At 43.1% G+C, this 26,297-nt stretch overlaps 1 protein-coding gene across 1 annotated transcript in view; it reads left to right on the plus strand.

The window, feature by feature from the left end:
- The window catches only part of PLXNC1 (plexin C1), a gene marked incomplete at its 5' end in the record, with an annotated part of 74,937 nt that extends 51,472 nt beyond the window's left edge, over nucleotides 1–23,465 (plus strand). Inside the window, 12 exons of the mRNA XM_019473419.1 lie at nucleotides 50–248; nucleotides 1,657–1,803; nucleotides 9,291–9,468; nucleotides 10,681–10,784; nucleotides 15,022–15,076; nucleotides 16,189–16,220; nucleotides 16,304–16,411; nucleotides 18,352–18,515; nucleotides 18,953–19,100; nucleotides 20,954–21,094; nucleotides 21,184–21,258; nucleotides 23,361–23,465. Of these exons, the coding sequence (XP_019328964.1) occupies nucleotides 50–248; nucleotides 1,657–1,803; nucleotides 9,291–9,468; nucleotides 10,681–10,784; nucleotides 15,022–15,076; nucleotides 16,189–16,220; nucleotides 16,304–16,411; nucleotides 18,352–18,515; nucleotides 18,953–19,100; nucleotides 20,954–21,094; nucleotides 21,184–21,258; nucleotides 23,361–23,465 (1,456 nt within the window). The remainder of the gene's footprint in view (nucleotides 1–49; nucleotides 249–1,656; nucleotides 1,804–9,290; nucleotides 9,469–10,680; nucleotides 10,785–15,021; nucleotides 15,077–16,188; nucleotides 16,221–16,303; nucleotides 16,412–18,351; nucleotides 18,516–18,952; nucleotides 19,101–20,953; nucleotides 21,095–21,183; nucleotides 21,259–23,360) is intronic.
- Nucleotides 23,466–26,297: the final 2,832 nt, after the last annotated feature.

Below are 26,297 nucleotides of genomic sequence, written 5' to 3' on the forward strand. Positions count from 1 at the left end.
TATCCAAATTTTATCATTTTTTTTTTTTTTTTTTTTTTTTTTTTTACAGGTGCTTGTTTGCATCCTTCTTGACTATTGCTCTACAAACTAAGCTAGTTTATCTAACCCATATTTTGGAAGTGTTGACAAAGGACTTGATGGAGCAGTCAAGCAATGTACAGCCTAAGCTCCTGCTCAGACGAACTGAATCTGTGGTAGAAAAATTGCTGACAAACTGGATGTCTGTCTGCCTTTCTGGATTTCTCCGGGTATGTGTACATCTTTTCACTACGTAGGATAGGCAAAGAATTTTTTTAACTGATTTCTTCCATAGGAATTGTTAGAGGGATCAGTTTAAAGCATTCAGTCTAACATTTAACATTATTAATGTGCGCTCTTCTAGTTTAGGTGACTTAGCTAGCTATCATCAATGGGATGTAGGAAAGAGCGCATCTGTGAGCAATGATCATGTCATTTTTTTGGCTGAGATTTGGGTAATTTTGCAATTCTAGCATATCCTTTTCTCATGTCAGACATTATTTCATCTCTGTGAGATGTATTGTGGTCATACCAAAAGACTGACACACTTGTTAAAATGCAGCTGTACCTTTCTATGCAAGCTGTTGGAAAGCTACCACGTTCTGGAGATTTAAGGAATACCGTCTTTTGGAAAACTAAACTTCTTTCCAAACTTTTTAACCTCCAAACAGGATTGCAGTTTTCAAGAACTAAATGTCTTCAAGTGGAAACAAAACAAGCATTTTCTTTCATTTTACTGTTTGTTTATTTTAGCCCACTTGGTAGCACTTCATTCTGTGTTTCAGTGCTTGGTTATGCTTCCTGTCTCTCTTACCGGTGTGATGGTATCGCACTGTTGGTACCGCTCATATCGGTCCTTGCATTAATACAACAGCAGAATTGTTTGAGGCTCAGCAGCTCGCACCGGTTTCCTGAAACCCCAGGAGAGAGCCAAGGAACTGTGAGAGATCTGTTCTCGATACACCAGTGATCTTTGTGTATCGATCTGTGCCAGTGAGATGCCTCAGCCAGGCTGCAGGAATGGTGTCACGTGGAAACAAAGATCTGTCTTTCCTTTCTCAGGTGCTTTCCTGAAGCACCTGGGGTTCAGGCAGGAGAGGGAAGCCCCAGTTTAATTCCCTCTTTTGCTGATACACCAGTGTCTGTCCCACCACCTTGCTCCCAAGGCTTTTTTTCAGGGACAACAAGGGGAGATGCCAATTCAAAAGGAAACTAATTGTTAGCTTGTTTTCTCACAAGACTGAAAAAGGAAGAGATAGCTGAAGTATGCGTGTGAACACATGCATGTCTCACCCCCCACCTGCTCTTTGGTGGAACTAGGAAGCGTCTGCCAGGTGGAGTAGGAGCAGCTTGTCTGTAGTGTGCTTGTGCACAGCAAGGGGCTGTGAGCTATCTTGCCACACACTCCAGCTGTCCCTTGCTATTTGCATGAGACTTTCACACCGAAAAGCAAAGGATGGAGGTTAAACAACTAAATAGATAAATCTGCTCAGAGGGATTTTCTTTTCTAATTGCAAGATAACAAGTTAGTTAAAAGGAAATAACTTAATTTCTTACACTTTATTTTTTTCTAGTTCTTCATGCCCATTTAATGATTACAAAAATAAACATGTTCCTTGCGTTTGTTTCATGTCCTAGGAGACAATTGGTGAACCTTTCTATTTGCTAGTGACAACCCTCAATCAGAGGATAAACAAAGGACCTGTTGACGCAATAACTTGCAAAGCCCTCTACACACTTAACGAAGACTGGCTGCTGTGGCAAGTGTCTGAATTCAAAACAGTGGTATGTTTGCCAGTTTGTGTTCCCTCCAAACGTGGACAACTACAATGTTTTCTCTTTTTCTAGGAAGCTAAATTAAGGCTCTTAGACACTAAGGTGATGGTTAAGTACCCAGATAATAAAAATGTTATTGCCGACAAAGTTTCAAAATGCAATAGAGTTTAACTAGCTGGTATTTCACCAATATATATTTCACAAATAGCACTCGCTCCTCGCTTCACAGCATGCCTTAATCGCCAAAGGTTAGGTTTAATGAAATCTCAGGGTATTAAAATTCCTTCTTATTTTAAAGTGTACTACAAAAATATAAACATATGCTTAGAATTTAAACTAAATTACACTTTTCCAATGAATGAAAGAATGGAATGCAGAGGTTTTATTTTTCTCTTGTGTTTACTTGTGGCTAATCTTCAGGCAGCAATAATTTGCTGTGGGTTTCCATGTTATTAGCTCCAAATTAGCTCCAAATTAGCAAGGTTACAGTGTGGTGGATTTTAATTAGTTGCTTGGTTAAAAACAAGGTATCTGGGAAGCCTAGCTAAGTTTCTGAACTTTACCATAGATTTCTTGCCTTTCTCAAAGCAACTACAAAGTGCTTCCTATTTTACAGTTACACCCAGAATTCTTTGAAAGCTGGAATTCCCTTACTGATTGTCATTCTGACACTGAGGGGAGAAGGGGCAGCAAGGATTATTGCACTTTGGAGCATGTAAAAATTGTGACTTTTTGAGTAGGAGGTCTGAAAAAGGTTTTCAGAATAACCAGAGCACTTTTGTTCCAGAATTTCCAAGTGATTTTGAGTCTGGGAACTTAAAAATCTGCATTTCCAGTCATTTCCATAGCTTCCTTGCTTCTTAACTCCTGGCTTCCTGTCAGAGTTTCCAGACATACTATGTATGAGTATGAGAAGTGCGACTGAATAGTGGGCTTCAGAGCTTGGGAGCAGAAACTGCCAGGGCAGCAACTGCTGTGGCAGGGACACTGCACGTGCTGGTGGCTTTGGAAGAGAATTCAGTCCTTTTCAGAGCGCATATCCTGAGCCTCAGGTAGGGCTGGAGCTTCTAGGTCTGCCCATCTTCCGTTTTTGTAGCAAGAGCCTGGAGGTCCTAACGTGCCACATACTGTAATAGACTATATGACCCTGGAAATTTTGGCTGGTCAGCAATCCGTTGGACTTAGCTCACTGGGTCATGTAGGAAGCTCACTGAAATGACAACCTTTCTGTGAAACATTTCTGAATTGTCATTTTCTGCTGAAAGCTCTTGGACTGACAAATTTATAGTCAAATCTTCTTATAGCTATTTACAAAGCTGTTGTTGGAAATTTCATTTGAAGGTACTTCAAGCTAAGTTCCCACAGTGTGCATTTGGAAAGGAAGTTTGTGACTAAAAATTAAACACATAATACCATATCTTTGGTTTCCTTGTTTGTGCGCTGCACTCTGGCATGCATTTGGGATCCAGGGTAAGCTTAAATATATTTCTATATATAGCCATAGGATACAAAACCCAGTAGTTACGCAGAGCAACAATTTTCAAGCAAGCTCAATATGCCTGTTGCTAGTAGACTGCGGAGGAACATCTGGTCCTGTGGAATTGATTGACTTTTCTTATTTATAGCACAAATTCAAATTGAGAGCACCTTGGGGGGATAGCTGACTCTGAAACTGCTGAACACTGCCTTAAATACTTTTCCTAGTGCTACTTCTATGCATGCAGTCACTGATAGGGTCTTGTGGGCAGCCTGCAGTGAAGAGGAAAGAGGGGAAGCGGTCTGAAGGACTCGGTATCAGTGCGGAAGGCTGTCTGCGGATGGATGAGGAAGTGAGAGAGCAGATAGCCTTTCTCGAACGTTTTTTGCTGCCTTCGTACTTTGTATTCCTGCTTTTAAATAGGAGATAGTAATACTGTTATAGGCTTAGTAAGTCAGCTTTCACCGCTAAGGTCCAGCAGTTTATTGGACTTAGTTGAGAAGTGGCTGAATGTTCCCTTTAAAACCGTCAGAAAAGGAGAGAGGATCCTGCAGTAAAATTACAGAGATGGAGCCCAAGGACTCTAGTTCTGGCCGGACAGGGAAACAGTTTTGTTTGGTGTTTTGTCTAAGATTTATGCTGGAAACTAAAACTGTGCTGTGAAAAGATTTAGTGGAACAGTGAGGCTTTCTGGGCTGGGGAAGCAGGCCAGCTGTGCATGTTTTCTCTTCAAGAATACCATTTAACAGGATGCTAAAGTGGAAGGAGTCAGCTTTTCTTCTCTCGCTAACACCACTTCACATGCACTGCAATGACATGCAGGACCTGTGAGTGTACAGACAGGGAACCAAGTATTTTCTGCTTTCTTTGGAAGAAAATTTCTGCCTAAAGGATTGCAGGTTTTGTTTTCTAATGGAATAAATTCTGAGCTGAGTTTTCAAATGCATTTGCACATTTGCTCACTGCAGTTACATTCTGAGTCTTGCAGTATTTTGTTGGTATTTTATTTTGCCCCTTTCCACAGCCCCACACTAGCAGTACATTAAAAGCTACCTGTCCAGAGCAAAGTATAAAAACACAGCCAGAAAGAGGGTGATAGAAAGATACTGAAGCACATCTGCAGACACTCAGTGTCCAGATTTTTAAGCTATGTAGGCATCTGAAGACGCAGGGATGCATCTGGTAGGGAGTTCAACTCTCAAATCAGTGGCAGGGCACAAACAAGGGTGTAGGCACTCTGCATACAAATCTCTCCTTTCAGGATTGGGACTTCAGTTCCAAACTAAAAAAAGCAGGATACAGACAGGCTCCTAAAAATCAGGGGGAGCTCCACAGGTCTTCACCTAAACACACCACTATGCAGATAAATTCTTGGGGCAGGAGAAGGAAGAAGCACTGGGCATAGAGAAAGAAGGAAGGATGGGAGAGGTTTTCTAAAATTCAGGCCATTTGTAACAGGAAAAAAGAGAACCAAGAAACGTGTTGGTTTTGAATTGTATTAGAGCGGTCCCTTGGCTGGGCCCCATGCCTTTTTAAAAAGGCCACGGACCTTGGGACCAGCCAATCCCCTGCTGTTACCCCTCTCTGCTGGAAAGGGTCAGATATTGAACAGAGATGGGCTGCTGAAGTAGATGCTCAAGCAGAGGAATTGAAGGAAAGATGCTTCTAAAAGCACTGGTCCAGTATGAACTGAGGGGCTATGTGGTTTCACACTGTGCTTATATTTGAGTACTGAGAAATAAAACTGCTTTGAAAGAGACTTGGATGTGTCGTGGAGTCTTTTCACAGGCTGAGGAAGCAAGCCTGCTTTCTCACAGGCAGACAAGCAGCTGCACTCCTCGGTGGATAATTTGCTCAATGACTAATGAAGAAGCACGGTGCACAGAGCTTTAGCATTTCACTGAAATGTTTCATTTTAAATAGAAAAGCTACACAGTGCCAGTCTGGCATGGGAGAGGTTCTCAGTGGAATTTCTCCTGTGGAAAACCAGGGGAGACTTCTTCATGTGGTGGACTTGGTGCTCCGGCATTCTTTTGAATAGTCACTGCTTATTTTAAAAAAGGGATTTGGGCTGTTGAATTCTTTGCTGAAATGAGTTTGCATTTTTAGATGGGAAGAAATGATCTAATTCCCCTGTTCAGCCAACAGCCTTTTATTGAAAGTGGAGCAAAGCCACATGGTGGAAGATTGCTTAAAGTGTTCAGCTGCTTTACGAGTTAAAAGAAGGGTGTTAAAAGAAGTGGGAGGGCTGTAAGGGAGTAAAGCAGAGACAGGGAACCCAATTTCCTGATAAGACGCCATGGTTGTGGTATTATTAGGCACAGTTTGTGAGAGATAAGGAAGCTATTAAAAGCATGTGACATATGGGGATTTTCGTCGACAGAAAAGGATACAACAGCCCTCGCTAGGAAACGAGCAGTGCAGATGTTGGCTACAGGAGAGTCTTCTGAATTAGATGCAGATTGAGTACCATACTGTAGCATCGAGAGTACAACGTCGCTTTGCGTAGTGCCCATCTAGCCTAAATATAACTCCTGTAACATTTTCTATGCCAGTCTGTTAGCTGTTCTATAACCTCTTCATGGGTAACTGTTCTGGCTGCTACAGGAGGATCATACAATCAGTCTGATTTTTCCTGTTTATTGTATTTCATAGTCTGGGAGGCAGGGGAGTAGGTTTAAGGCAGTTTCATTGTGCTGTACGTCATGGTGCTGTCTCCTTTCCATACCAATCAAAAGTTTTTCTTGTTTTTTCAGTCTGTCTGATAAATGGAAATATGCTTTGTTCAGATGCATAGCTGAATAGAGAACAGGGTAATGAATAAGAGCCCTTGAATATCCCGGATGATTTTTCATTACTTCTAAGAAATTATGGTATTATCACATTTCTTTATTAAACCACATCTCATTTATTGTCTGCCATGATTATTAATAGCTTTACTACATAATTCATTGTTTGAAATTAATTTTCAAGAAAACTACAAATCTGAAAAATCATCCGTAAACATTTGCTTCAAATGTCATTTTTTCTGTCACTGCATGAGTGAAAACATGTTTTTAAAACTTGTTGCTGTCTTTTAGCTAGGTTTCAAGCTAGTTCCTATACAAGTAGTTGCAGATGCTTGCCTTGTGCTCCTTAAGTAGCCTCCAACAATTCTTGCAACCTGTGTTAAGCCTCCGCGTGACTTTGTGTTGCTGATCACTAATTTCTAGTGCATGAAGTCTCAAACTCTAGATATTACTAGGTTGACCCATATGTCCTGTAATTTTCTCCTGAATCTTTCCCTAAGTTAACTTGTATTTTTGTTTCCTTTGCAAAGTGAGAGAGCTTAGAAAAGGGCCTGATGATGCTTCCTTGTGACTTCCATGTGTCCTCCTGTGATTTCTCTTAAATGTTTTCTGACTTTCAGAGCTGATCATAAAAGAGCTTTCATAATTTTACAGTCATTTCTGATTCTTTTTCCGGTTCTACACTTTGTGTCTAAATGCAGTGATGGTGACTGTCAGCTTCTGATTAATGGTTTCTAAAGCCAGGGATTGTGCTGTCAGACAGGTTGAATCTGATTTATGAAAACTTCAGTTACAGAGGGAAGACATAATAATAATTGGCTTTCCTAGCTCCCCATCAATTGCTTCATCACTTAAGATTAACTTCTGCAGGAAATCATATCAGCAAAACTGTCCGGCTCTCTTGGTTTAGAGACTTTTATGTGTTTAAATGTTTCTTCCCATCTGACCACTTCTTTGAGTCATAAAGTAGTGTTGTTATCCTCACATTGTGGATACTTTCGATTAAGGAGTCCATAAATGACTTGTATTCCACCTACATAAAGGACGACTACTCTCTTTTTACAGTCCTGTCATCCTACAATGAGTTGAGTGGGGATGGGAGGACTCTCGCATGCTAATAACTGAAGAGGCTGCACATTTATGTGCAATCTGTGTGAGAGCATGTGCTGAAAAGGAAATGCAGCAGCGAAAAAGACAGTTTCTCTTGACAGCCTGAAGGGAAGAGGAAATGAAGGAGAAGCAGGAACATGAATATTGCAGTGTAAGAATAATGTTAGGAGGAAAGGATCAACTAAAGGAAGGAATGCTTCCAAGGATGTAAAGACAAATCAACATCAGTTGAAGTGTGAGTAACTACTCCAGAAAGATCAGTTCGGAGACTAGAAGAGACAAAAACTTGGATTAAAATGAGTTTTCCAAAATCAAAATACAGTTAGTCCCTGTGCACATTTTTATCCTACAAGACCATGACCTCAGGGCAATCAAAGTCAAGGGCAGGACTGCTGTCTGTTCAGTTGGTCTGTGGGCCTAACCAAGCATGAATCCCTCATTCCTGTGCCAATATATTTTTTACTAATTTTCTGCATGAAATCCCAACCTGAGGCATGGCATCCAGTCTGCTCCTCCTTCTGCAGGCACCATTCCCACATATCCTCCTCTTCCGTTCCGTCTGTCCTTTCCATGGACTCATTTTCCTCACAATTAAACATCTCGGTGTCCTGATTAAGTTATTCTCAGTTACTTCAGTTACATCCTAGTCTTTGTTAAATCCTGATCTTCATAGTTTTGCAACTCTGTTTTTAATACTCCTTTTGCTTCTGTAGAAACAGTAAAGTTAATTTATGTCTCATTGGACTACTTTTTTTCACCACCAGTGTGCCGTAATTTCCACTCTTGCTGGGTAATAAAGCAGAAAATAGCATTCTACAGCTATTAATAACTACTCATTTTTCTAAGAAGAGATAAAAATTGTCCCTGCAGCAACCTGGACAGAAGTTCTTTCCTTCGCATGACAGCAGGAGAAAAAAAATTTTTTAGTTGCTTCCTCTTTTAACGATCACTCCTTCACTGAGTCACACCTGCAGTGCTCGCATTTCAGTCAGAAGATATGTATGATACCAGAAATGTCCAACAGCCAGAATGGTTCGAGTACGTAGATTTCCCTGTGCCACTTGCAGTCAAGTGCTGGCACCTAAAACACTTGTTTTAATTCTGTCCCAAGACATCTGCAGCAGAATGTCTGTATCCATGTAGCTGAACAGTGATGTCTCTGCAAGGAGCAGGCTACGGCACTGGAAATGAGTGCTATTATCACTCGGCATTAGCAACCCTGTGCTCAATCCTTTTCCCTGCCTTTTGGAAGCAGTTGATCTGCGTGACCTGACCAGAAATATGACCTGACTAAAAACATTCCCTGGAGATGGTCACCCAGTCTCATTGGCACCTCCCTCTAGCCCATACTCACCTTGTGTGCAGCCCAGCAGATGAGTTGTGTCCCAGCTAAGAGTAGCTGTGAGCTAAAGGGCAGGGGTGTTGTAACTGGGCAGGTCGTGTGGGTGTTTGACCTGGAGTAATAACTAATGGAATAAATCGCACTTTTCTGTGCAGATCTGGACCACTTTGGCTTCTGTCTGCTGCGACATGCTTTCCCTTTCCACTGCTTCTGCAGTAGCCCTGTCTCTGCTGCCTCTAGAGACATGGCTGTATGCAGACAGACACTGATGTCTCCAGGGGAGGTGTATTTTTTTGTATGATACAAGGTACTCGGCATAATCTGCTGGTGTAAATATGCATTTTAACACTGCTTCCTATCCACTCAAAATCAAGCATGCTTACCATGATGACTTACTTAGCAACCTTATCAGATCTCTAGTCGCTTACAGTTTTGCTTTTAAGGCATTCATTTTAAATAAAAGATCTGCTTTTTTTAGAACATGCATTGTAATTTGTCCTGGTCTCCTGTCTTTTTTATTGGGTAATTCACTGAAATAGATTTGTACAAAAGCAGAATACAAAATACACTTTTGGAAATACATAGCTATATATCTTTGATTCTTCAGACATGAGGAATTCTAAATGCTTCATTGTGTAATTCCTTCAAATAATCTTTATTTGAAATAGCTTTAGTAATAAATATGCTGAAAATCTCTCAGGTTTGCTGTCAGGAGTTTAAAGGTTTCTCGTGCCAGGTGTTCCCTGTAAGTCAGAATAACATGCGTTTCTTTCCCCAGACAGTGAACATTATCTTTGAAAAAATCCCAGAAAATGAGAGTGGAGATGCCTGTCAGACTATCCAAGTTAATGTTCTGGACTGCGACACCATAGGCCAAGCCAAGGAGAAGAGCCTTCAGGCTTTCCTTAACAAGAATGGCTTTCTCTATGGTCTTCAGCTGGATGAAATTGGTCTTGGTAAGAGAGTGTCACTGTGTTGTATTTTCATGGAGTTCACTGGTCTGTCTGTGGAGTTTTGTTAGGAATTCCTACCTTTGGCTTTGATTTTTTTTTAGTGTCTAGGCAGAACATAGCTTTTGTAAGGAATTTCTAGGGAAATACTAGATCATTTATGCTACCAGTTAGAACATTGGAACTACATCTGCTTCGCTTCTTCAAGGACTTCAGCATGCAGTTAACAAACACGTGTTATTTACTGAACACGTATAATTTATATGTTCCTTTTCTGGGTTAAGTAAGGTGGCCCGTCCACCTAAATACAGCCGGTTGATAAATTTTGTCAGCAGGTAAGATGACACGTCATGATTACCAAGTACTTTAGTACCTACGTACTATCTCTCCTACCACCCTTCCTTCCAACAGGCCTGTGTTTCCCTTGATCAGGAGAACCCACAAATATAGTTTATTTACAGTCAGATTAGGTTTACGTAATAGTTCACATGTGACTCACAAAGATATGTAGAATATCTACAGATGTAAATAAGGCCGTTCCAGATGAGCAGATGAGCCACCTTTTCTTGTCAGGTTTTCAAGAGTCCAAGGTGAGATAAAAGCCTGTGGTTGCCACCATACCACTTCCCACATGCTCCAATAGGAAATCTAACAGACTCTACATTGTTGGCATTTGTCACCTCCCGGACTTGCTCCCTAAGATGTTGATATTTCCTCACCTTCTCAGATGCTATGTTGGCAAGCGATGATAATTTGCTTTCATATCTGATGTTTATATCCACCACCAGTGCCTGACCACCCTTCACAAATACTATGTCAGTCTTGTACAGCTCATTTTCGTGATCTCTTAGAAGTGGCTTGTGAAACCTTTCTTCTAGTCCCAATGTGGCCATAACACCAGGGCACGCTTGTGCAACAGAATAGCTAGGGTAGGTGAAAGCACCTCCAAACCGCTGCCTTTACCAACACAAAGTGAAGCACCAGTAGCCTGCAGTAATGGAAGCTACCCAGGCTGTCACCCCAGAAAAGGAATCTGTAGTGTGGGAGTGCAGAACCACTCTCATGACTTAGTACAAGGACAGAGAGAAACAGCTCCCAACTGAGCTCAGTTGGGAGCCACTGGTACAAAAATAATTAGGTGTTGTTTTTCTTTACAAACATCTGTACAGTGAGAATGCCATTGGGATGTAATTGTTTTCTGTTGCTGTCGTACTGCAGAGCTTGTGTCTGAGGAGCACCAAAGAGAATTGTTAGATATTGATGGTTCCTCAGAGGTGATGGAGGATGGGATAAGGAAGCTAAATACCATCGGTCATTATGAGGTAAGCATGGAAGCCATACCAATGAATCAAGAAGCAGTTTCACCCCAACTCCCAAATGCTGTTTGCACCGAAGTATCTTGATTGATCAAAATCTTGAAGAGGTAGCTGAGCATCATCAACAGAAGGAAATGTGTGACACACAACTTTCTTGCCAATGAGTCATATGTTTTCTGTTACTTTTCAGAGGTTTGCTTGTTTCAGGGTTGTTTGGTTCAAGCCAGGTAAACCGTTACTTCTGTTGAGCATTTCAGTTAAAGCAGCGTCTGATTTCCAGCTATGAACATTGCCTTGAGTCTTTTCTAGTCTCTGCTGCTGAGTTTTTGTTGCACCATGAGCAATTGTTTACCTCTTCCCACCTCATATTTTGATTATCTGAACAGGCAGTAGTGATACTTGTGAAAGCTCATTAAGAGTCAGAATAAAAAGGACTGATGAGTTTACTCACTCTTCTCTTGAGACCTCCTGTGTCAGTCTCCTTCCCTTTTTCTCTCTGTTTCTGCTTCCATCTACTGTTGCCACTTGTACCGTAAGTTTTCCCCTCCATTTCCCATTGCACCTGTAAACCAGTCATTTTCAATGCTGCAATAATCTGCCCATCATTGCAAAAACACACAAAGCTGCAACTGGTGGCAGAGCCCTTGTGGGTGTAGCACATTGCGAAAACATAGCGAGCAGCATTGCCTGTCTAAGGAGTTTCCACTGCCACTAGTCAAAATAGAGGGTGAGAGGCTGGGGTAAAATGTGCAGCAGATGATTTGCCTCAGGTGATATGGTAGCTCACGTTTTGATGCTTAGAGATAGCTTTTGGAAAAGAGGTTAGTATTCTGAGTGCTTTTAGTGAGCTTTCTTCATGCCTCGTTGATTTTGAAAGTCTGGCTCTTAACACGATAATCAATATTTATGAAGTTTTGCTTTAAGTCTGTGTCATGCAAGGCAGTATGGTGCAGAGAAACCTGAGCCAGCCCTGAGCACGTTGCTGTCTTCATGAGCAAATACAGTGCCATCCACAGAGAGGAACAAGGAGTCCTAGCAGGACTGTTCGTAGCTTGGGTGGAGCACAGGGCTGCTCGGATCTGGAGCAAGCTCATTTGGAGTCACTTTACAGATTGCTGTAGGCATTTGTTACTCTCCTTACCTCCTGGGGAGGCAGCAGTGAACTCCGATGTCCTGAGTCACCATCCAGTGTCTTAAATACAGCTTTTCCTGTGCCTCTCTTGAATCTTGTCTATAGATTAACGTGGGACTTCGTCCACTCCCCTTGTAAAGATTTTGTACAAATTAGGACATTATAGTGTTGCAGTCAGAGTCTGTGCAGCAAAGGTCAAAGTAGATTTGAATCTGATTAGATACTTGAACTTCTGGCTAATGTGATAGCACCCACCCTCTTTACTACAGGCAGCTATTGCAAGCACTCCCTGATTGTACCTGGCAGCTTTTTGCTCTTCCTGAGCTCATGTCATGCCCATGGCTCATGGGTGCCATACCTCATGGCAAATGAGGCTGCTCCAGTTGGCCGCTGTCATCCCTGGGTATCTTTGTCCCAGCCCTTGTTTTTGTCTGAGGTTTCTGCAGGCAAATGCAAGTAAGGTTGGAGGTTCAGTTGTTTTTGCAAAGCTGTAACTACACTAATTATAGCTTAGCAGCTGCCTTATGGAAATTGTGCTGGGTATCTCTGCTACATATTTTAGTTCACTTCTTCTGACACTGACAAAATAATGTACATTTTAGGGAGAAGATTAGTGGTGTTTCAGGCAGTGGCTTAGTGGCAAGTATCAGCCATTAGCATATCTAGTTTATTTTCTTGTATGCATATTAATGCAAAAAGGAATGTAAAGGTGTCTAGTTAGCAAGAAAAAGGAACATTGCATACACAGTGTGAGGGGTTGCCTGAGGAATTCCAACTTACATTTCAACAGTGCCTAGAGTTTTGTGGCAAGCCTGAATTTTTCTTTTTGTTTGCCAGCCTTAAATGCTAGAAAGTAACCAGATTTTTGAAACTGGGAAGTACCATAAAATCTTTTTAAGATACTGGAGCATGAGGGTTGTGTTGTAAAGGTCCCAGAATCACCAGTCACTCTTGAAAAAGCAGACTTAGTTTCTACACTGATTTTTAAAAGGCGCAAGTAGGGGATGTTTGCATTTTTGTGTGTGTTTCTGAAGGGAAAAAAATCCACTGTACTCTTACTAGACTTTCATGTGTCTCTGACTTGTGTGCTCCTTTTGCTCTAATTTTTTGCTCCTAGTAGGGTTATTGATGTGATTATTTATGAGGTCTGCACTATTGTTTGCATGAGAATAACCACAAGCCTTGACTAGAAAGTTGCTGATTATCATGCTGTCCTATTTCCCACACAAGAAGAGAGCTAGAGAACCGCTTTCAGATCTGCTGTCCGGTCACAGATCTCCAATTTCTCAACCTGTAGCAGCACCGCACATTCCAGGAGCAGGCACAGCCCCAGAGAGCGAATCTGAACGTGTGATCCAGGGAGCTCACTGACAAGAACTGGATTATAGGGAGGACAGAAGGCCTGGAGAACAAGGAAGAGGCGTAGAGCCACACTACTACATCTTCTATTTTGCAAAGTAGCTCTACTCCATGTTGTGTGGGTCTGAACAGATTTCCCTTCTTCCTCTTTGTCCCCCTCAGTAACGCACCTGACAAAGTAAAGATGTTTTGAGGTGCCCATGGGAGCAGCCCACCACGAAAAGTGATTTAGACAGCAGGACACAAAAAGAAGGGCTTTTTTTTTTTATTGGATCACACTGAAAGAAACAGCAAGTATGGCTGCTGCAGTAATGATAAAGAAGGGAAAGCATATTCCAGTCAATGCTAAAAGCATCATTTATCCCAGAAATAAAACCTGAAGTGGAGGTTTGGATCATGGCTTCACTGCACCAATGCCTCTGGTTCCTGGAGGGAAGCACAGTTCTCCCTCCAAGCCCTGCCGTCTCCCTCAGGACAGGATCCAACACATTTCAGCACTGAGCTGCTCTCCTGCTTCTTGGAGAGGGAGTGGAGGCGGCGTATTGCCCACGCCGCTCTGGGAGGGGGTAAGCTGCTGGGTAGCCCTGTTCCTGTTTGCCTATCTTCAGGGCCAAGTAGGACTCCTCTCTGGGTGTTTGTGTCACCTCACAAGCTAGCCTTAGAGCATATTCCTGCTTGTAGTGTGGTTTTAAAGTGCTCTGTGTTATCTGAAAGGGCTCTGAAACACTGTATGATAAATGGAAACCCTGCAAAAAATCATACTTATAAAATAGATTGCATTTACTTTCCAGGAGCAAGTGTAAGTGCAGATTTCTTTGGCCCAAGACACAGCTTTTGATAGAGTATCTTAATGTTTAAACTGGTTTCTCACACCAGGCCGGCTGCCAAGGTTTAAAAAACACTTAAATTATTTTGGCAGAGATCCTTTCCTAGAACTGGCCAGTTGTTTTTGTAATTATAGAGTGAAGTACACTAGCACTTGGCAAGACCCAACATTTGACAGCAGAGCAGTGGTGTAGTTCTCAGTGGGAACCGTTTTTGAGTTACTCTTTGACAACAAAAGCATGACTTGCCAGTTTCTTTTAAAGATAATAGTTACCATCCTGGCAGCACTATAATTTCAGGGAAGGAGGGGGGAAGATTTTTCCTAGAAATCCCAAGGTAGCTAGATATGGATCTTGACCTTACGGTTCACGGGCCGTAAGTATTTTGCTTGGTTTGAAAATAGTTCTTGGGAGCACCAGGCTAGACCCTCAACATGGCCCCTCCGTAGGGCATGGGGGGAATGGACTGAGCTGGAAGAAGGGGGGTCAGAAGAGAAATCATCCTTGTGTTCCCCTCCCTGCCTCACCTTCCCATAAGATCCTGTTGCATTGGTGCCCAGGTTGAATTGTCTGGCTATCTGTAGAAAGATGGATGCAAGAAGCAGCACAAAGCAGTACATGAAAACGAAAATGTCCAAATAGGGGCTGAACCAGAGAAATCAAAGAAAGGGAAAGGTCTTAAAGGCCGGTTTGTTGGAAGAGCTGCCTTCTCACCGTGCCAGGTAAGGCTAACAAACTGCAGCTGCTGCCCGTGCCTGAAAGCCCAGCCCTGGCTGCCTGCTGAGCGCCGTGCACACCGTGGTGAGAACGAAGCAGGCTGGCACGCTTCTGCACTGCCACAGGCTTAAGGACAGAGGAAATGAAACTGAGGGTTTCGTGAATTCTAGACACTTTTGTTTTGGCATGATATGTTTGTTTTTGCTTTCAGATTTCAAATGGAGCAACCATAAAAGTCTTTAAAAAGAAGGCAAATACCCGATCAGGTAACAAAGGAACTGCAACCTATTTAATCTTTTGTGGAGAGTGGGCTGGGAATGCAGAGAGCTGAGCTATGACAGGTTGTATCTTGGTCAATAGGTCAGAAAAATTGGCACTTTGATATAGCTGAGCCAAAGGAAGAGCCATGTTACCCTGGCTCTGGGCCTCTGGCAGGCACAGTGGGCCTAGGAGGAGGGAAGAAGGCAAAGGAAAGAAGGACAGAAGGACTTACAGTCCTTGGCAAATGAATGCTTAAAGATACAGACTCATAGGCAGGAAAGCAGGGCAGGGAAGCCCAGGTGACACAATGTGCTGACTGGTGAGACCAACACGGGGAACATGGCCTGCTCCAGTGCCTGGCGTTGTGCATCACGGACATAGTGGTATGCTGTCCAGAGACAGCCATAACAAAAAAACCTCAGTTTTGGAATTTTCCTTATTCTCTTGACTGTGTTTCTGAAAGCTTTGACTCGTCTGTCTCAACAGCAGGTCAGGAGTTAAAGGGTGCTTACAAGGGGTCAGTTCATCTTACCTTATCCCTGTGATGCAGGTTGCTCCAGCCCAGCTGGTGGCTCGGTGGAGATGGACTTTCTGTAGCCCCTGGGGAGAAACAGACTCTTCTAGTGTGTGATTCACCTCACCGTCAAAGTGGACATCTAAAGTTAGGAGAGATGTGTCCCTGAGGCGCAAGTCACTGGGATGGCATTGCTCTTTCCCTCAGCAAGAACAGGGTTGTCTATTCTCAGCCATTGCTTTCAAGCCTGACTTCAGCCCGCCTGCACTGAGTACTCTTGGAGACTAAACCAATGCAATCATCTCATCTGCTGTCTATCGTCCTCCTTTCAGAGGAGCTGCGATTTGCTGCCAGCTTACCCCAGCAGCAGACGATGATGCCCTAGCTTAGTGGTCCGAGCTACAGGTTGGCACTGGGGAGGTGAGCCAGGACCTGTGCATTTCTCAGAGGCTTCCCCCACACTGCAGACAGGAAAGCATGACGCCTGCTTGCTCGGCATCCTGGCATGCACCCTGCTGCACAGCCAAGAGCCCAGCAGAATTCACAAGCTTGTAGCTGTGTGTTTCATTAATGCCTGTTCGCTCTCTGCTTTCTCTTGCTTAGATGTGGACTACTCGGATGAACACTGTCATTTGGTGAGTTCAGTCATTACACTGTTAAGTGGTAGATTTAATACTGAGCTGTATTTGTATCTGTGTAATCTCTCTAATCTCTTCAGATTTTACCAGACTCCGAAGCAAACAAAGATGTGAAAGGAGCAGGTCACAAAGGAAAGCAAAAATTCAAAGTGAAAGAAATGTATCTGACAAAGCTTCTGTCAACCAAGGTAAACTGTAAAGGCCTTATTATGGGGGAGGGCTGATGTTAGGCGTGGCTAGTTTGGCACAACAGAAATAGAAATTAAAGCAGAAATTATGCAGACTTCCTGCATGTATATCGAATGTTAAATGAAAAGATAGCCTATAAAATTCACTATGGATTATGACCATTTGCAAAGACGGACGCTTTTCAGGTTTTCTAATGCTAGAGTTCTAAAATTGTCTATTACTTGCACTCTCTATCTCCTCAGTAAGACAACCTTTTTTCTCAGGTTAAAGAAAAAAGGTAGTTATTGAGCTTACAGAAAGTGAGTTTTGCCACTGAGTCCCATAGAGTGAGAACGATCCCTTCTGGAGAGACGGCTTTCAGTCAACAATCTCCTCACTCTCTCCTAGAGTTTGCCCAGTTTAGAGACAACTTCCCAGGCCTGAATTTCACAAAATACTGCCCATGAAATGAAATAATCTTTTAGGGCCTCAAATTAAGCATCCAAAATAACTAGATTAATTTTAAAAACAAGGTCCTTAGGATTTATAATACGAGTACCTAATTTATACAGTGCGCATTCCTTAGGAATAAGCCCTGCTCGCTCCCTCTGGTAATGTCATCTTGTTTCTGACTTACTCAAAAGGGTTATAAAACTCTTTGCAACAGCATATTACTTAAAATATTAATCAGTGCACGACACTGAGAACTGTGCGATACAAGAGACCTGAAGAGATGATGATTATGGCCTTCTTGCATTTAAAAATCTATCAATCATTATTTAATTAGATTGTTGATAGCATCTGAAGTAATTTGGGACGCTACCCAAAGTGAGAGTGAAGACTGGTCATTTCTCATTAACTGTGGAAACTAACATAAGCCCTTAGGAATTGCTGGAATAAACCAGTAACACCTTATGGGGGAAGACTGAAGTACAAAAGAAAAGATCAGGCTCTTAAGAAACAGTCCTTTTAAAGGGCTTTAAATTAATCATCTCCTTCTCCAAAATAGGATAGTGCTCTGAACAACAGTGCTGTGATATCCTTCACTGTGAAATTCCACCCATGATACATCGTGCACTAAAGGAAATTGCATTGAACCATGTCTCTCTTCCTCTCTCGCTCACCCATACATGCACACAGACACAACTGCAGTTTGCCACGTGAAATGAACTGGCAAGTAGCACATCAAGGCCCTGGGATACACTTAAATCCTTCTTGTTGAGAGAAGATGGGGCTGAACTGAGCTTCAGAACAGATGTGAAGAAAAAAAGCACAAAACAGTGGTTTGCTTTGTTTGCCTCTACTTATGAATACTCTGTGATGATGTCAGTGAGTCCGTCAGCAACCAAGCCATTGCTTTTGTGAGCCAAATAGCTTCACTGCTGGATCAGAAATACTCAGTTTTCAGTTCTTCTCTCTAATATTAGTGTCTTCGTATGCCACCCAAAGCTGTTATCCTAGAGCTAGATCAAGCACCACAGTCGCTTGGCTGTGAAGTGTTGATGAGCACACGTGTTCAACATGTGTCGCAGATGGCACCATGAAGGCCAGTGCCCTAGAAAACTGGTTAAACTCCTTTTGCTCACTTCCCTCTTACTTCCAGTCACAATTTCCGAATGCCTTTAGCAACGGTGCCAACAGTATTTGAAGAGTTGATGTTGTCTTTGTTGGAACGAGTGATTCCTTCCACCTACGATTCATCACAGAGTTCACCACAATTCTCCTGTCGGTAAAGTGATAGGACATGTGACATTAGAAAGCAGCTCATTATGGTTTATTTGTGGTTTCATTTTTTGTTATTGACTGTCTTGTTTGCCAATAACCTATGGCTTAGATGTTTGCCACAAGCATATTGTAGTTTCTGTGTGTGGTTGCCTTGGGGCATGCTCAGCTCTCTGAGACAAGAAATCCTATTCTTTTCTTGTGTAATAATAGCACTGTTCATTTTCTTACTTTTCAGGTTGCAATTCATTCGGTTGTTGAGAAGCTCTTCAGGAGCATTTGGAGTTTACCCAACAATAAAGCACCGGTTGCCATCAAGTACTTTTTTGACTTTCTGGATACCCAGGCTGAAAGCAAAAAAATTACTGACCCTGATGTGGTCCATATATGGAAAACCAACAGGTATGCCCATATGATATGCACAGGAGTGCGTGCACTCTCTGAAAATGTAGTTGCAAGGGTGGAACAGGTCACCTGTGATCAGAAGAATAAGATTTTGGCACGTCTGGTTGAAGATGTTTGGCTTTGTGGATCCCAGTAATTTTAGTATATTGATTGGATACTGATACAAACCACCATAGCTTCCAGGACTTCTAAGTCTGCATGCTGAATTCACACTCAGAAGTATCTGCAGGTTGAGAGCATTGTTTGAAGATGGAAGGGTGACTGACTGATGTGTTTGCTCTGTGGCCTTTGTTCCCTGATCCCTTTTTTAACATGAATAAGCAGCCCAGAAATGTGCTTTTTTCCATGACTGCGGTGCAATTAAACTACCATTTTAAAGCAGTTGTGCTACCTGAGTGGTTAATTTTAAAGATGCTTGTTCTTTCTCTGTCTAGTCTTCCTCTTCGCTTCTGGGTGAACATACTGAAGAATCCCCAGTTTGTCTTTGATATTAAGAAGACTTCACATATAGATGGCTGTTTGTCTGTAATCGCACAAGCTTTCATGGATGCCTTTTCTCTAGCAGAACAGACACTGGGGAAGGTAATGCTGCCCTTCCAATGTTTTGCTAACTTCTCAACCAATGTCTTTTTCAACTGTATAATGATTTAGGGGATGAAGTCCTGGATCTGCTGACATCGGGGGCAAAGCTGTCAGGGGCCTAAGCAAGCTGGGTTTCCATTCCTTGTTGCTCCGTCTCACAAGGCTTTGAAGAATTCACAGGAGTAGACAGATACAGGCCACAGAATGCTGTGTTTATAGTTAACTGCTGCTTGTCTTCTCTGCAGTTAGTTTCTGCACAGTGTGTTTATAGAATATGTGGAAGGGGGTGGAAATTGTAAGATTTTAATGACGTTTTAAAGAATTTTCAAACAAAGGTCTTAAAAGTATTAACATTATTTGATAAGTAGTCCAAATTTTGTCTGCCACACACTGATGTTCAGAAAACACTCATAGTAAGCTACTGGGAGCTGTAAGAATACTTGAAAGAGCTCTGAAGTTTGAAACAGTTCCTTTCACATGTATTAGCTGCTCCCTTTTATATGCAAAATTATTTGCTGGAGTAACAAGTCCAGGAATCTTATATTCAAAAGCTCTTTAGTACAGTGTTCAAAACTCTGGGGATCAGAAATACTTCACTTTTCCCCGAGGATGTTTTCCTTTTCTTTGGACCAAAGCAGGAAGCATTTGTTCAGGCTCATACTACCAAGAAAAACAGGCTAGAGATTTTTTAGCCTAAAAAATAATGTATATAAAAATGGACTAATTTCCTATGTGGTCTGAACCAACTGCTCATCTGTTAAAGGTAAATAACAAAAAATGTGCTTATTTATCTTATTTTAGGAGTGAAGTGTCGTGAATTAAAACTAATCACATCACTTGCTTGATGGAAAAACTGCAAATGAGCATGGTCCCTTGGGTTTCCATGCTTAACATCCATTGTGAAGTACAACAGCTCCCATTAGCCATTTGAAAAGGGATGCTGAAACCTGATAAAGGTTTGCAATGCAGTAAACATCCTGTGGCCTTTTAGTACTAAAATGTATTTACTTTCATGATTTTTAGCCTTTTATCTTAGAACATTCTTTAGCCACTGAGAAAACAAACATTTAAATCATTTCATCACACAGCGGAAACAGTAGTGACAAGATATCACATGGTTGTGTCATTTATTCCCCAGAATTTAAACTAGAGCAGTGACAGGAAACTACCAGCCCCCACTTTTACCTTCTGAAAACATGGTTTCCAGGTGGGGCTTCGGCTCCTACCACAAACACCAGCATTTATTTCCTCAGATGAGCCTAAAGCTGCCTGGTAGGTCAGTGCTGACCCGGGTTGTTGAAGCCCTGGGGAAAAAAATAAATCCCTTTGGCTGTGCGTGCCTGGCAGCCAGCTCTCCATGCTCTCGAACCCCCGAGCAAAAGGAGCAGTAGGGACCAGAGAGTTTTAGGGCACTCTCCGCCAGGACAGGATCTAGCAAGGCTCTCTGGCATGTTACCCTGGGGGAACTTTCCACAGCCCTGCTGTATCCTCTATGTAAACAGGGTACCAGCCTCAAGCCCTTTGGTTCAGCTTTCACAATCTTTCAGGTCTGGGGAGCGGTGAGGAGGAAGTAAGGAAGAAAAATATGTCTAAGGGACACATGTTCATCACTCCTGATGCCAATAGAAATAATTATATGGCAACTGTCATGAAACACAATGCACAATTGCTGAGGTCCTGCGTCTGTTCCTCATCTTTATTTCATAACCTTGATTCTTTGCATATAACCACTGCAAAGAGAAATGAGTCACACAGAGAACAGACACAATTAGATGCAATTAACTATGTGGAGGTGGAACCTTAGGAAATCTGTGCTGTGAAAATTGACAAGGCTTCAAATATTTTCTTTTAAGGAAGCACCAACAAATAAGCTTCTCTACGCTAAAGACATTCCACTCTACAAGAAGGAGGTGAAAGCGTACTATAAAGCCATCAGGGATCTGCCTCCATTGACCACTTCAGAGGTTGAAGAATTTCTAACTCAGGAATCTAAGGTATGGTTGAGAAGCGGCAACTTCATTTGCTTTCATGTTAAGTTTTTTAAAAAGGAGAACTATCTGACTGGAACTGTTTTCTGTTTTAGAAACATGAAAATGAATTTAATGAGAAAGTGGCCTTGACTGAAATCTACAGATACATAGTGAAATACTATGATGAGGTAAGCACGTCTGCTATTCCTGCTTAACCCCTTGATGTTAACTTGCTTCCTCCTCAGGCTTGAAAGTTGGGCTTGACAAAGTAACCAAGGGCTGGCCTGGTGTGTGACTTACTGGGTGCCACTCCAGAGACAGCCCCTTCTCAGTGATGCAGCCACGGCTGCTCCTCCCGCTGAGCTGTGTGGGCCCAGAGCAGTGCAGCCCCCGGGGCGGCTGGAGCCCCCACCTCCCGGAGGGGTCACCAGCCAAAGGTTTCTAAAGGCACCTTTACTGTCACCACTGTATTCCACAGAGACAGTGGCAATAAAATTCTCCCTGCAGTTTTGAGAAAGTTCCCATATAGCCTAGACTTCTTGTTTTACTATGTTTGCAGAGTATCTGCTAATGCCTGTCACAACTCCTGTGCATGCGCTCCATTTCCCTGGAGATTCGGAAATCAGATTAGAACGTAGCACGAGGGATCTCGATTTAACAGTCAGTACAAACACCTCAGCGGAGCAGACTCAGCCTTACAGGAAGAGGTGTCTGCTCCTTTCCCATCATAGCCCTCTTATGCTCTGCTCTAATAGTCTAGCTGTGTGGCCCAGAGCAGTGCAGCCCCCGGGGCGGCTGGAGCCCCCACCTCCCGGAGGGGTCACCAGCCAAAGGTTTCTAAAGGCACCTTTACTGTCACCACTGTATTCCACAGAGACAGTGGCAATAAAATTCTCCCTGCAGTTTTGAGAAAGTTCCCATATAGCCTAGACTTCTTGTTTTACTATGTTTGCAGAGTATCTGCTAATGCCTGTCACAACTCCTGTGCATGCGCTCCATTTCCCTGGAGATTCGGAAATCAGATTAGAACGTAGCACGAGGGATCTCGATTTAACAGTCAGTACAAACACCTCAGCGGAGCAGACTCAGCCTTACAGGAAGAGGTGTCTGCTCCTTTCCCATCATAGCCCTCTTATGCTCTGCTCTAATAGTCTTTCTCTTAAAGAAAAGAAGCTATAGCTTCCAGTCCCTGCTACTGCTAACAAAAGAAATCTTTTCTCAACTGAAAGCGCCTGGTCACAGGCTACCTCTAAGCTGCTTTGTAAGAAAATCCCTGCCCTCCGCTTTGCATGATAGGATTCTCCACTCCATTTTGCTCGGCATCCTTAACAGAGGCTGCATGTGCCTGCGCAGGAACGAAGATAAGAGCCAGCTGGGGTGTGTTGCCTGAAGACCTCGTTACCACTTCCAGCAGGTTGTCTGGGTCTCCCAGCAACCAGACCTTTCTCTCTTTCCTCCCAGGCAGCACAGCAGCAGCGCTTGCTGTAATCATCCAGTTCTCAGTCACCTGTTAGCTAGCTTACCACTTCTGATCTCTAACATCTCAAATTATCTGGGTTCGGCATCAAATCTTTGCCTCTTAAAAGAAGCTTGGGATGATACTCAGAATGGCGCTACACTTGATTAAGCTCGTTAAAATTGTTGACGCAGGAGACTTCAGAATACTTTCTAATCTTAGTGCCCATTTTTGCTTTTTTGAAGCTAGTACTGGCTAAACTTACCCCATCCTCAGAAGGAAACCCTTCCTCTGCTCTTCCGCCTCTGGCTTTTGACTGGGAGCAGCTAAACCTCATTCGTTGTTTGCTGAGACCTCAGTCGCTTCGTAGAGTTGCCAGCAAAGAGTTTTCAGACAGCAGTAGTGCTCCTTCCTATCACGTGGGTCGGTGCCAAGTGGACCAGCTAGAGGAAGAGAGGCAGTTCCTTGCCCTCAGATTATAGGGCAGAGGAAGAGAAATAAAATAGCATTTGCAAATCTGCTCTAGGGTAAAACTGGAGCGCTGGCCTCGCCTCACACTTCAAGAGATGAACATGTGTTGGATTTGTTTTGGTTTTTTTTGCTTGGCTCTGTCGTTCTTTTGTGGAAGTGTTGCAAATCCTGTAATCATAGTGACTTGAAAGGAAAACTACCAAAATAAAGTGTTAAAGTCAGAAAAGAATGTTTACATATAGGCAGGCATTCAGATGGATTTTTCTGCCAGTAGTTGTTGGAATGCAGAAAAGCAGGCTTTAAAAAACAGCAAGTAAAATAAGCACTAAAGAAATGATTCTCTTTTTTGCTAATTGTTAACAGATTGTCAGCAAACTCGAGCGAGAACGGGGGTTTGAAGAAGTCCAGAAACAGCTCCAGCAAGTAAAAGCCTTATTTGATGAAAAGAAAAAATGCAAATGGCTTTGAGCAGAGCACTGACTCACAGCATCACTGTGGGGGATTTTAAATAAGCGCTACTGCTCCCAGAACTGTTTTGACTGACTATATGTACAGGGTTTGAAACATTTGGACACTCTTCTCCACTCTGACCATTCCAAGTAATACCTGCGTTTGGGAATGAAGCACGGGCAGGGGTAGCTACTCAAACGTGGGCATGAAAGCGAAAGCGAGTCTAGCATTGGCAGGGCCAGCATTTTTAGGTACTTTGAACACATGTACCTTTTGGTTCAAAAATACTGCCTAAGTAAGCTTTCTGCTTACTTAAAAACAAGCTTGCGGGAGATGCGCAAAACACATGGCAAGTTTAGAGTTGCCCATGTGAACTTGTAAGTTGCTTAGCTCTTTTTTTGAAGAGAGAAAGCTGATGTTTCGCCACATCCTTTCGGCAGCCTTTGCTAACGGTGAGGATGAGCTCCAGCTTCAGAATATGGGTCAGCTGCAGTTTCCTTCCTTCCAGACAAATGTACACTGGTTCCTGTTTGAAAAAAAAAACCAGCACCGAAGTGACACTTAGGACAAGTGTGTTTAGCAGAAAAAGTGGGTCTGAGGTTTGAAGTCCAAACGCCACGTGGCAGGACTTCTCTTCCTTAGGTTAGAAATTCCACGTGCGAAGCAAAGCCAACCACCGAGCACGGGGGGAGGCTTTTGGAGAAGGGCGCTAGACCGGCATCAGTCTGTGTTTACATTTCTACCTTTCCATCCTTAAAAAAGCTGTGAAACACTTGTGAGCAGCTTCACACGTGAAGCCTCCGTGCAGCTGCACCGCATCGGAACACCGTTGTGATTTGATGAAGCAGCTGACGATGGCTGCACTTTGGTGCACAAACCTGTACTCAGGTGCATGATCGGCCCATGCATCAGTGCTGACAGTCCAGGCCAGTCTTGCCATCCGTGTACAAGGGCCTCACAAATCTAAAGCCAGCATATTTTTTTTCAGGTTGTCCACACAAAGGCTTTGTCAAAAGAGGGTTAGTTTAATAACATGTGAGAACAGGAGGGCTGGTGCAATCTCTGCGTCTGTATGAGAAACTGATACAAACACGAGAGTTAGGGCTGCAGAGGGAGGCAACTGCCTTAGTCCTGCTGGGGTGTTTTTTGAGGCTTGGCCATTTTCACAGGGGTCCGTTACATTTGCACTGGTGGCTGAAGTTAGCCCAGCTGGAAAGCAGGTGCGTGGCCATGCTGCTGAGACGAGGCTGGTGCAGTGGCTACCGTGCAAAGCCACGGAGGCGCAGCCGTGGCTCTGGTTCTGCTACCACACCAGCACAGTCCTACCCTCCACTACAGAGCTGAAACCTTTTGTTGCCGTGGACTCTGCTTCAGGCACACGGAGGCACTTAGGCTGCAGCCTACCCTCAGATTTGAGGTAAGGCGTTGATGAGATGGAGATACGTTTCCACACATTGCCGGAAGGTCCCACCGCTGGAGGCAAGTGGCGTAGCGCAGTGGCCCACAGGAGAGGGAAGAGCTGTCCCCTGCCTTGGCAGCGGCGAGGGCGCCACAGGCTGCGAATGGCACAGATGGCCCAAGTTTAGTACAGAAAGCCTATGCTGGGGCTGTGACCAGCCAGAGACGCCTACGCAGGGCTCCCAGGCAGCGGAGCGCTTAAAACATTTATTAGTGTGCACCGCTGCTTTGGAGCAGCCCAGAGGCTGCAGTACAACAATACTAAAGCTGGCGGGTTTGGTTGCAGTGGCTACCAGGAGCTGGTACCAGGTGCAATCCCACAGCACGCGGCCGGCCAGTGCCAGCGAACGCTAACCACGCTTTGGCAGAAGCAGGGCCACCTGTTAACGTGGGGAAAAAGCAAACACAAAAACACGTTGCCTACTGGTCTGCCCCGCTCCCTACCATGTGATTGCACAAACTGTACCTCTTGCATATCAGTGAGGGCAGCCACCAACCCATACTGTGATGGCTTTTTTTGTGTTTTAATTCAAGTCTTATACTTGCTATTAAGTTTACACTTTATACTTGATGGAATGTATGGCTTTGTTCAGGAAACTGCACTACGGTGTTGCAGTACTTTCAGCAGTTCTCTTCTCTGCCTGGCACAATATATTGTGGTAAGTTTAATTTTAATTGGGAAAAAAGAAAAAACAACCCACCCCAACCCTAACCTATCTTGCCCTCTGTCCTAAAGGAGCGGACTGTGGCTTGAGTAGCACTTAAGCTTAGAATACCTGTACTTAAGGGCTTGATTTTTATCATTCTTAACCTAACTTTTTAAAGCAGCATCAAATAAAGAAAAAAAAGCACAGTAATTAATATTAAAGGAGGGGCATAAGCAGGTTACTCTTTCCAGTTAGACCGATGTCTCAGCAGTTCCATTCCACTTCAGGTGTTTGCTGGCAGTGCATTTGAATGAACTGTGATAGTTTTGTTCAACAGTAACCTTCTGTACAGGCAGAAAAAAAAGAAAAAAAAAAGCCACAAAAAAAAAAAACCCCAACATTTCTGCTTGAAAAGCTGTAAAATAGTCTGTTTGCGTGGGTCTGATCCTGTGAACTTCACTATATGTGTTTATATGATGAGGAAATGAAAAATCAGTCCTATTCTGTATTTGTACTACTGCTTGTTTGCTACAATAGCTTTAATGATTTCTAGAGATTAAGTATGTGTTGAAGCAGGCCCTGTAGCTTTAGCCTACAGCCTGGAATAGGATTATTGCCTTTTATTCAAGCCTCCTAAACAGCGTCACTCTGTTAGTAAACCATTTAAAGTCATGCTGGGACTCTGTAACCCATCAAGTGGATCTCACGAAGTGATGTGAAGTATAATGAAGTGATTGTGGCTCTT

Source organism: Aptenodytes forsteri, unplaced genomic scaffold, assembly GCF_000699145.1.
Source record: "Aptenodytes forsteri isolate BGI_AS27 unplaced genomic scaffold, ASM69914v1 Scaffold53, whole genome shotgun sequence".
Lineage (NCBI taxonomy): Eukaryota > Metazoa > Chordata > Aves > Sphenisciformes > Spheniscidae > Aptenodytes > Aptenodytes forsteri.